This window comes from Aptenodytes forsteri, unplaced genomic scaffold, assembly GCF_000699145.1.
Source record: "Aptenodytes forsteri isolate BGI_AS27 unplaced genomic scaffold, ASM69914v1 Scaffold198, whole genome shotgun sequence".
Taxonomy (NCBI): domain Eukaryota; kingdom Metazoa; phylum Chordata; class Aves; order Sphenisciformes; family Spheniscidae; genus Aptenodytes; species Aptenodytes forsteri.
Window position 1 is genome coordinate 157743 of NW_008795697.1, and position 10538 is coordinate 168280.

Sequence of the window (10538 nt, forward strand, 5' to 3'; positions counted from 1 at the left end):
CCCCTCACCCCCCCCCCCCTCCCAAGCCAGCTCTCGCAAGGTCACTGCATGCCAGCACCAACTTCACCACACTAACAACAGCTGTCCATGCAGGAGTCTCTTCTGTGCTGTTTTTCAGGGAACAAAAGGCTACGTTGGTCCTAAAGGTGATGAAGGAGAAGCTGGAGACCCTGGCAATGATGTGAGTAATCTGTATAAAGCTGAATCATCTTTCTCTGTGAACACAGTACAGGAGCTTTGGGCTGGGTCTCTAACAGAGCCCATCAGACTTTGCAGGTCTGCAAGCACCCTTTGCCACTAAGCAGTGTCTGATGGCAAGGGGAGCTCTCTCCAGATGTTCATTTTGTGTCCTATAGCTTATGGCTGGCAAACCTCCAGATCTGTTAGGTTGAGGTGGGTATCGTCTCTGCAAAGTTTTGTATGCTTCCAGATAGCACCAATGGTTGCATCTGTGCTGCACCACTGTCCTGTGGAGGGAGATTTTCCCAGTGTCCATCCTGACCCTCCCAAGTCCTAACTCGTTTGGTTGGGTACAGCAATCTCAGCTAACATTTTTGTGGTTAGGCAGGGCTCAGCAGACATCTGGAGGGGAAGGTACTGCACCCTGACACACATAGATTTGTGGATTTTGCTTTTGTTTTCATTCCAGAACCCAACCCCTGGCCCCAGGGGCATCAAAGGAGCGAAGGGCCACAGGGGACCTGAAGGCCGCCCAGTAAGTAAGGACCCTGGCAGGGTTTGCACTGATGAGCGCAGCGTGCCAGGCTGACGGAGTTCCCAAGAGCAGGGCTCACTGCAGACTTGCTGTGCTTGGCCCTGCTCACAGCAGGAGCAAGGCAGTTTAAAAACCCGCTGCTGCAGCCTGGTACACAGGTCTCTGAAATCATGTTCACCCCAAATCAGGGCAGAAAATACAGGCACTTGTACTTTTTCATGAGCAAAGCATTCTCGTATGATCAGGTTCAGTAAGGGCAAGCAGCCTTTTGGAGTTGCCATACTGAACCTGAAAGCGTTTCAGTTTGTGTTGAGTCACCACTTGCTTGCGTTGCCTCACATTGGCCTGGAGGCTACAGGAGAGGCATCTTCCAAGTAAAAGGCATCCATCCATCCATCCCCTGGGTGCTGTGGGGGCAATGCCAAGCCACGTCACACACTGTGTGTGTGCTCACCGCCTGCAGCAAGAGCTTGCCTTCCCACCTCGGTGGGCATGGTATGTGTGGAAGGTGGTTCTCCTTCCCTCCATCCCCGTGCAGCCCCAGGGCATCGTGCAAGCAAGCAGATGTACCTGCTCAAGGCCCAGGGCAGGGGCCAGCAACTGGGACGCCAAGAGACTTTTCCAGACTCTGCATTGCTTAGCAAGGTATTGGCAGAGTACACCGCAGATAGGACTGGCTGCTCTTGTAACTGCTCTCTCCACACTTCTGTTTGACAGGGACCACCAGGACCTGTGGGGCCTCCAGGACCAGATGTAAGTGGAACAGGATCAGGGCGCTGGTTGCTTGCTTGGTCTGTGCTTCGCCTGCCCCGCAGGATGGCTCCTGGGAGGGGGTCACTGCTGGGGAAGCCTTGTGCTCCCAGGCTGGGTAGTGGCTGCCCCCCATTACTGTCCAAGCGAGTCTCACTGGCCAGATTTCCTTCATGTCAGTCCATCACCAGCCAGTCCCCTCTGTAGCGCGCCCCACTTGCACATCACTCATTTCCAGATCAGGACCTGCTTTGAGGGTACAAAGCAGCAGCAGGGGTGGTGGGCAGCACCTGGGAGCCAGGAAGCTGCCTTCACTGTTATTCAAACATTTTTTTACCTCTGTTTTCAGGAATGTGAAATCTTGGACATCATCATGAAGATGTGCTGTGAGTATCCCTGTACCGCTCCCCCCACGCTGCTCAGCTCCTTGCTGAGTGGGAGGTAGCTGCTTTTTCTCTGGCCCCCAGCAAGCAGGGCCATCCCCAGGCAACATGCAGAGGGATGCCATGGGCATTGCTCCCCTTCCATGAGTCACAATTAAGTCAATGAGCTGGGGGAGAAGTGGGAGCTCCTCCCTGCAGCTGGGACGGCAACCCAAAAGAGGCAAATCTTCTGCATGTTGCTGTCCTTTCTCTTGACCCAGGGACTTCCAGCTCCATCTCTAGAGTAGGTTGTGCAACTGTGTTTCACTTTGTGCATGCTGCAGACTGGTTTGCTGTGTCTGTGGCTCTGTACATACACAATTATCCTTCGGGGAAAATACGAGCAAAGTTGTGTAAAATATTTGATTGGACCATTTTACAATGGCTTTTTCTTAAATAGCAGGGTCTGACTTTCCCCCTTGGGAAAGGGAGGTCTGTTCTGGGGTGTCCTGCCATGGGGAACAGCAGTACACCTGTGCTGCAAAGGGTTTCTGGCCCATGGCCAGTAATGAAGTGCTGGAAGGACGTAGGGTACTTAGGGAACTGAGTTTGAGCTCCATACTCTGGTGATTTACTTAATCCCTCCAGGATTAGCTTTTATTTTTATTTAAATAAAAATGCATCAGCAGGTGCAGAAACAGAGCTCTGCTGCATGCAGTGCTCCAGGTCGGGGCATCACAATCTCTAACAGGAGAGAGATCTGGGTATTTCAAACGGGAGGGAAACCTCCATGAGCTTGAATTGTCCAGACTAGGTGTCTTTGGGTTTGCAGAAACACAAACCTGCATTAGTGTGTGAAAACCCTTGTGTCAAGCGTTTTAACATTCTCTCTTTCTTTCCCTTCTCTTCTAGCTTGCTGCGGTGAGTGTTACTTGGCAAAGTTGCTCTAGCAACTGAACAGTTGCTAGCCCTTCTCCTTGCTTGCACCCCTCCATTTCCCTGCTCCTTGCCTTCTGCTATGGAGACATGGTGAGAGCCCGGGAGGGAGGACCGCGCATGAGCAAGGCAGGGGAGCGCAGCGAGCTCTCCCCGAGGGTGCTGCACGGTTTCAGAGGCTGTTGTGGCTGGGTCCTACAACTGGAAAACTGTTGTCAAGGTGTCCTGTGCCAGCAAACTGCAGACGGATTTTCTCCACTCTTTTTGCAGTTGAAAGGGACGTCAGTTCAGGGCATGCTGGGGATCCAGCTCTGTCCTCCTCCTTCCCAAATCCTGTGCTGGTCTGCAGAGAAATGAGCTGGGGTTTTTTTTCTGATGCTGTCCTGATGGGTTGGGTTTGCAGTCCAAAAGCTTGAAGGAAGAGCCAAAGGAACATGATGTCCTTCAGCCATGGGAAAGAGGGGAGCAAGCTGAGTCAGCCTCCTCCAGCCCACCAGTGTCACCTCTGTCCTCCTGGGCTGGGGGAATGGAAGAAGTGAGAAGGCTTATGAAGAAATGGGTTTTGGAATAATTACTGGGTGTTTTAAGGGTACACACAGCTTGGAAATGCTACGTGTCTTATAAGGAGTGCTGAGCAAAAGGCAAATGGAAAAATTAGTAAACTGACTCTCAAGTCTCCTATGCAGCTATTTTGTCACTTTATTTTACACCGTGCTTTGTGGGTAGATAGGGCACAGGCACCCACCTGGTCAGGACTAATAGCAGATATCAGCTGCTTGCTTTGGTATGCCTCCCTGCAAAACATGCTGCTCTGAGCGAGCTGCTCAGATAGAAAACACAAGCCTCTCCGCTCCTGTGCTTTGCTGCAGAGTGCACCTGCGGTCCTGTCGACCTCCTCTTCGTGTTGGACAGCTCGGAGAGCATCGGCCTGCAGAACTTCCAGATTGCCAAGGACTTCATCATCAAAGTCATCGACCGCCTGAGCAAGGACGAGCGTGTGAAGGTGAGATTTCCACCGAGTGCTGGGATACGCTTGTGTACACTCACTTATCTTTCACTGCAAGCAGAAAAAACAGGGAGATGCCTCCACAAGGCTTAGCTTCAGGTGTGTAACTGGGGTGGGTCTTGATTCCTCCCAGATTCATAAAGTAATGGAGATGAGACAGCAGTTTGTTGTCCCAAGATATAGACATTTCACTCTTTCTGGGCAAAGGGACTCTGCCTGCTGTGGCTGTGAACTCTTCCTCCATGTCTCAGAACAGACGACTCATAAAGCACTTGCCTGATCGGTCAGTCTCTCAGTCTCTTCCTTGTCCTGATGAGCACTTCAGGTGACTGGAGTAGATAACACATGAGGTGTGTTGCAACTTCCCCTAGCTCCCTGATGGCCAGGCACCCTTGTCTGCCCCCAAGTTTGGGTTTAGGTTACCAGTTAAGCATACTACTAAGAAGGACCTTTGCAGCCCAAAACAGCAATATTGTCCCAATAGTGAGTCTTTCAGTCTGAAGAGGGACACAAATGCTTACTCTCCTAACTCTTCCCTGGTAACCCACTGTGCGTGGGAAATTTTGTTTACCTCTGTGATTTGGAAGGGATGTTTGGGATCCAGTTTTAAGGTATAACCAGACACATCTGTAGTACACAGGCTGTAAAGACACAACGAGCTGCCATTGGACACTTGTGTGGGCATGCATGGGTCTCTTTGGCTGGGAAAGAGCTGGTAACAAGCAGAAAGGCTAGAGCTGGGCAGCAAAACCACTGCGTTGGAAGGAAAACAGAAGTTTTGAAAAAAGATCTATTCCTAGCCACCCACCATGGCCAATGGCTTGTGTTGAGACCACTGAGCCGGGAAACCTGGATTTGGGTTTTGTTTCACTGACTGGCTCATCAAATTGGTCCCCATGTGCATCCACTCCTGTTGGGGCTCCTTCTGCCTGGAATAAGGCAGAGGAGAGGCAGCAGAGCCTGCCATGAAGATGTTCAGTACAAACCACCAGCAGGACTTCTGAGCTCTCCAGGGCCCCCTGAGGTATCTGACCCTAACTGGCTTCTGTTTTTTCCAACAGTTTGAAGCTGGGGAGTCCCGTGTGGGTGTTGTGCAGTACAGCCATGACAACACGCAGGAGCTGGTGGCCATGGGGGATGCCAACATAGACAACATCGGGGCGCTCAAACAGTGAGTCTGTGGGGTCTCGGTGCATTGTGCAGAGACCTGACCCAGGGACACCTACTCGCCTCCCATCCTCCATCTCCAGGCCAGCAGCTTCTGCAACTGTAAGGGTGCTAAATGTTCTTTAGTGGAAAGTAGCAATTGGTGGCATTCTAAGTGGTGCTAAGGCCAAGGAGCTTGCCAGTTTTCCACCCAAAGCCCTGTGCAGGGGTGTTGTTCTGCCTCACAAGCATGTCAGATACGTGTTCCCAGAGGCTCCTTCAGTATCCATGGAGAAGAGCTTGCAGGCTCACTGGTGTCTCTGTTTGCAGGGCAGTCAAGAACCTGAAATGGATAGCTGGAGGCACTTACACTGGAGAAGCCCTGCAGTTCACCAAGGACAACCTGCTGCGGAGATTCACCTCTGACAAGCGTGTCGCCATCGTCATCACAGATGGACGCTCTGACACGCTGCGGGACCCTACCCCGCTCAACTCTCTGTGCGATGTCACCCCGGTAAGGGCACAGGGGAAGCACACTGCCTGCAGGGAATCACCACACAGCAGCTGTGCATCAGAGTAGTGCAGGGTCTCTGGGAGTCTCCATGTCTTTGCTACCCAAGGCTAGGGCAGGTGGGACACGTGTCACTAGAAGCACTCTCACAAAGTGACAGGCGTTCAAGTTTATGAATGCATTAGATGATGAACGCATCCGGTGATGGACTCTAACTTCCCTGCAGGTGGTTTCCCTTGGGATAGGCGACATTTTCCGGAACCCTCCAAATCCAGATCACCTGAATGATATCGCTTGTTTAAGCCAACCGACCAGGCCAGGACTGTCCATTCAAAGGGACAACTACGCTGAGCTCCTGGATGACACCTTCTTGCAGAACATCACCTCGTATGTCTGCCAAGGTGGGTGAAAGGTTGTGGCTGGAGGCAATAAGGAAGGTAGTGAGGATTGCTTCAGCCAAAGGGCGAGGGATGCAGGCTGCCCGCCCGTGCCTTCCCCCAGTCATGCTCTTAAGCAGGCGTTGAGGGAAGAGAACAGTGTTCAAGGTTTAGTTAAATAAGGGACAAGGACATCTTGTGTCTCAGAACACTTTGCAGCCAGGTCCAGGTCCTCTCCTGCTGCAGGACATCTCTGTCCACAGCATTTTTCAAGCACGCACCTCTGTGCTTTCTGGTGCACGTTTATAGCCTTTGCACAGTGCCTTGCACAATGTGGCTGTGGCCAAGGTGAGCATTTGTCCCTTCTGTGGCTTGTGGGAAGCTATAGAAGAAGTGGTTTTCCTGGGTGAGCTGGTGACGTTACTCTTTCTAATTTTCTTAACAGAGAAGAAATGTCCAGACTACACCTGCCCAAGTGAGTATTGACTCCTCGTGCCACATGAAGGGGTTGCAGGTGCTGTCGTGGGGGAAGTGGGAGTTTGTGTTTTGTGGGAATGCATAGCTTGGAGACCTCTCACAACAGGGAGGCTCCTGGGCTGGAGAAGGGAGCGTGCCTTGTCAGACACTCGCAGGGTCTCTTACACACACGCCAGCCCAAAGCACCTGGGGGAAAAGCCTAGACAGTTGCTTTTCAGGCACCTCAACCCTAGAGAGCAGGCTGTGCCAGATTTTAGCCCTCACAGGCTTTAGCTGAGGCAGGTAATGAGATCAATTGCTATGTGGTGGTGGGAGCACAAGGAAAAATCAGCACTGTGGCAGGGATATTTGAGAAAGGTGCTTGAAAAGTGAGTACAGGGGGAGGAATTTAGTGGGGTACACCTCCAAGTCAGAAGTGTATACAATCCTCAGACTCATCATGGAAAGAAGCCAGCCTCAGGAGGTGAAATGGTTCCCCAGACATGCAAGGACAGCACTGTATTTAAGCAGCAGGAGTCACTAGATTATCTAAGCCAGGTAAGTATCTGGGAATGCAGCCTGTCATAAACCAAATAAAAGAAGGAATGAAAGGGTAAAAGGACAAGAGTAGGACAGCACTGGGGTAGGGGAAACCAAGCTAGCAAATACCCAGATAGTGGGGATTTCCCAAGTCTGACAAAGCAGGAAGCCTGCAAGACAGCTAGTGACTTCACCAGCTTTCCACGGAAGAGGCAGGAGGAGAAATGCAGCGTAACAAGCCCTGGGCCTTTCCCCTTGCAGTCACCTTCACTGGGCTGGCGGACATCACGCTGCTGGTGGACAGCTCCACCAGTGTGGGGAGCAAGAACTTTGAGACCACTAAGAAGTTCGTGAAGCGGCTGGCAGAGCGGTTCCTGGAGGCCGGCAAGCCTGCCGACGACTCTGTGCGTGTCTCGGTGGTCCAGTACAGCGGCAGAAACCAGCAGAAAGTGGAAGCTCAGTTCCAGTACAACTACACGGTCATCGCCAAAGCCATCGACAACATGGAGTTCATTAACGATGCCACGGACGTCAATGCCGCTCTGCGGTACGTCACGGGGCTGTACCAGCGGTCCTCCCGTGCTGGGGCGAAGAAGAGAGTGCTGGTGTTTTCTGATGGCAACTCTCAAGGGATCACCGCAAGGGCCATTGAGAGGGCTGTGCAGGAAGCTCAGCAGGCTGGCATCGAGATCTACGTGCTAGCAGTGGGCAGCCAAGCCAATGAACCCAACATCCGTGTCCTGGTCACAGGGAAGAGCGCAGATTATGATGTGGTCTACGGGGAGCGCCACCTCTTCCGTGTGCCCGACTATACCTCTCTGCTGCGTGGTGTCTTCTACCAAACTGTCTCCAGGAAGATAGCTGTTGACTGAGCATCTGGGTGGGTTTCTGCCAAGGCCATGCCTGCTTCTGTCTCACCTAAAAATGAAAACCAACAAAACAAAAAAAAAAAATTAACAGTATTCTTCACCAATCTGAGGAATTCGCATCTATGCAGATAGCCATAGTGCCACAGCTTGGCTGTGCATAGTCCCCTTCCTTCTCCCCCTGCTTCATCATCTGCAGCTCTACTCTGTTAGTCTCAAACTTCCCTCCCTGCCCATGACTGCCTCTCCCTCCCCACAGCAGGCAAACACAAGCACACCTAGCAATAAGCTGCCAGAACACCAATAGCAACCTCATCCCACTGTTTTTTGCCAAGAAAGAATCAGGATGAGGAATTTTGTACCACTAAGGACTAGCCTGGTCTCATAAGGCTGATTATGCTCTTTTCAGATACAGGTGGTTTTGTTCATTTGCTTCTTTCTTTCATACATCAGCTGAGCACTTGCCCAGCTCTCAATGGTCCTAACCCAATGCTGTGCTTCAAGTGAAATGTTCAACACTTCAGCAAGCTTTGAGAGGGGATCGTTGTCATGGCTGGCAGGTTTGGTTCATATTTCCCATGCTTGGGGGGGGAGGGCTGGACTGCATTACCCAAGCTGGGTGGAAGCATCTCTGGCCTCCAGTGCCATGGGATGGGGCACTGACTTCCCAGGGCTGGGGTGGAGGTGGGTGGTGGAGCATCCCTCAGCGCTGACACTTCCATTCAGGGCAGGGAGGCTGAGCACCAACCAAATGAAAGATGGACAGCAGCCACTGGGGAGGGGGAAACCCTAGAAGAAGCTATGTAACTGCACTCCTTCACTAACTGATCTCATGGTCCTACAGTGAAACCAGGAACCTCATGAATAACCTGATGACTTGTGTTATGGTCCAAGATCCATTCTGGAAAATCCTTCTGAGCCCAGTTAGTGGGATTTTTTGTTTTATACTTTTTTTCAAAAGTGCCAAGCTGTCTAATTCCCAGTGAGCTCTCTGAGAGTACTGTTTCTCTAGGACCATCTAGGACTTAAGCACCTGGGCCCAAGGGAAACCCACTAACTGTACTATATATTGGATTAGGGCCTCATCCACAGGTCAGCAGAGTCAAGGGAAAGGCTGCCATTATCTGCCAGGGTCTTTGACTTGCACCCTACGGATATACTGACAAAGGTGCTATCACTATGTGGGTGATGCGGGCCCTTGGTGTTTACACAGTTGTTTCCAGGACCACACTGAAGATGTGGTTTGGCTGGGTGAGATTCTGTTTCAGCGCTTCCATTGGTGCTCTTGCTATGAATTCATGCGCTTCTGAGAAAGCAACAGTGATTGCCAGGTATCGGCATCCCAAACTCTTTACTTTGTATCCAAAAACCCATTGTACGAGTTAGTTTTATTTTATGCCTGTGTTTTACTAAAATTGTCCACTTCGGAAATTTGTCAAATAAATTGTTTTCCACAATCTTGTTGGAAGTTTGTCTGACTTGAATTTCAAGGGCTCCAAATGTTCAAAAAGTCACTTTGTAAAATAGAGGCTGCTGGGATTCGGGAGGACTCCAGCTGAACTTCTCAGATAAAACTGTAAGGAATAGAAGAAAAAGAGATCTATTGCTTTTGCGTTGCAAATCTGGCTGTTATTGAATGCCATGGATTTGAGAAATAGTGTGAATTATATTCATCTATTAAATAGTGCATAAAAATTTTATGAGAATAGCACTGAGCTCTCAAAGGATGGGAAATGCTTACACAGCTTCCATTTGCCTTCTGGTTGGGAAAAAAAAAAAAAAAAAAAAAAAAAAGAAACGACGGGCCCCCACGCCCCCCCCGCGCCATCGCCGGGGATCGGAGCACGGGGAAAGCCTACCCCCCGGCCACCTGCGTTCGGCTGCCGGCCACCGGGACCGGCCGGGCCTGAGCCTCCCCCCCCCCCCCGGGCCCCCGCCGCGCGAAAAAAAAAAAAAACAACCACCAAAACTACACAGGTAGGTACTGTTGTTTCCAGAAGACCAGGTGCAGAGGGATGGTGATCATCAGGTGAAGAGGTAAGCTGCATTTGCTTTCTGCTGATGTTCAGCATCTCTCCTTAGTACCTCATTTCCCAGGCACGTGGGGATGCTGCTTTGCAGACAGAGCTAGTGGTGGAGGTATCAAACATCTCATCCAGCTTCGCCAGGCTCAGTGCTCCCCAAACATTTGTTTTACATCCTAAGACAGCTCTAAAGGGTGCCTGTCTTTGAGGAAGCTCTCAGGCCATACCTGTATGTCCCAGGGGCTTGTTGCAACCTTTCACTGAGGATGCATCCACAGTCACTTGCTCCCCAGACAGTGGACCACATTCATGTCCTATTTCTGTAATAGAGAGGCACTGCCTTGCTTCCCCCTTGTCTCATGTCCTCCTCTAAGTCATGCTCTCTCTTAGCCAAGCATCTCAGTTGAGATGCTTGTTGGGCTCCCTGGCTGTCCCGCAGCACTGGGGATACCTCATTCACAGCTGGAAAGTCTGAGGAACACCTCTGGGGAGGCTCTGCGGGTGGCTGCAGTTTGTATCAGATGTCCTGCTCTCCTCTCCATGGAAAGTTAGGAAAAAATGCCTTCACGTCTGCCCTAATAAAGTCGGTTATTGTTACAGCTAAAGAAATATTTCTTAATGGCCCACTGCGGTCCTTGGTGTGAATCATCCATGAAGGAAGGGAACACGATACAGACAAGCCCCTGGGTTATACACCTACTGCTAGGGCTGCCCAGCTAGTGGGATACACTGCTGCCAGCAAGGGGGGGTGGGAAAAGGGGACTGCCCCCCCCTGCACAGCTCCTGCACCCTCCTGGGGGTATGCCACTCTCACACCCAAGCTGGGCCATGTCAAATGCAGGGACGCAA

General features: G+C 51.3%; 1 protein-coding gene across 1 annotated transcript in view; it reads left to right on the top strand.

Moving 5' to 3' along the window:
- Positions 1 to 9124, top strand: part of COL6A1 (collagen type VI alpha 1 chain) — a 27756-nt gene extending 18632 nt beyond the window's left edge. Inside the window, exons 25-35 of the mRNA XM_009283130.1 lie at positions 119 to 181; positions 650 to 715; positions 1433 to 1468; positions 1815 to 1851; positions 2740 to 2748; positions 3633 to 3766; positions 4831 to 4940; positions 5246 to 5429; positions 5653 to 5827; positions 6249 to 6278; positions 7061 to 9124. Coding sequence (XP_009281405.1) covers positions 119 to 181; positions 650 to 715; positions 1433 to 1468; positions 1815 to 1851; positions 2740 to 2748; positions 3633 to 3766; positions 4831 to 4940; positions 5246 to 5429; positions 5653 to 5827; positions 6249 to 6278; positions 7061 to 7671 — 1455 coding nt within the window. The 3' untranslated portion in view covers positions 7672 to 9124. The remainder of the gene's footprint in view (positions 1 to 118; positions 182 to 649; positions 716 to 1432; positions 1469 to 1814; positions 1852 to 2739; positions 2749 to 3632; positions 3767 to 4830; positions 4941 to 5245; positions 5430 to 5652; positions 5828 to 6248; positions 6279 to 7060) is intronic.
- Positions 9125 to 10538: the final 1414 nt, after the last annotated feature.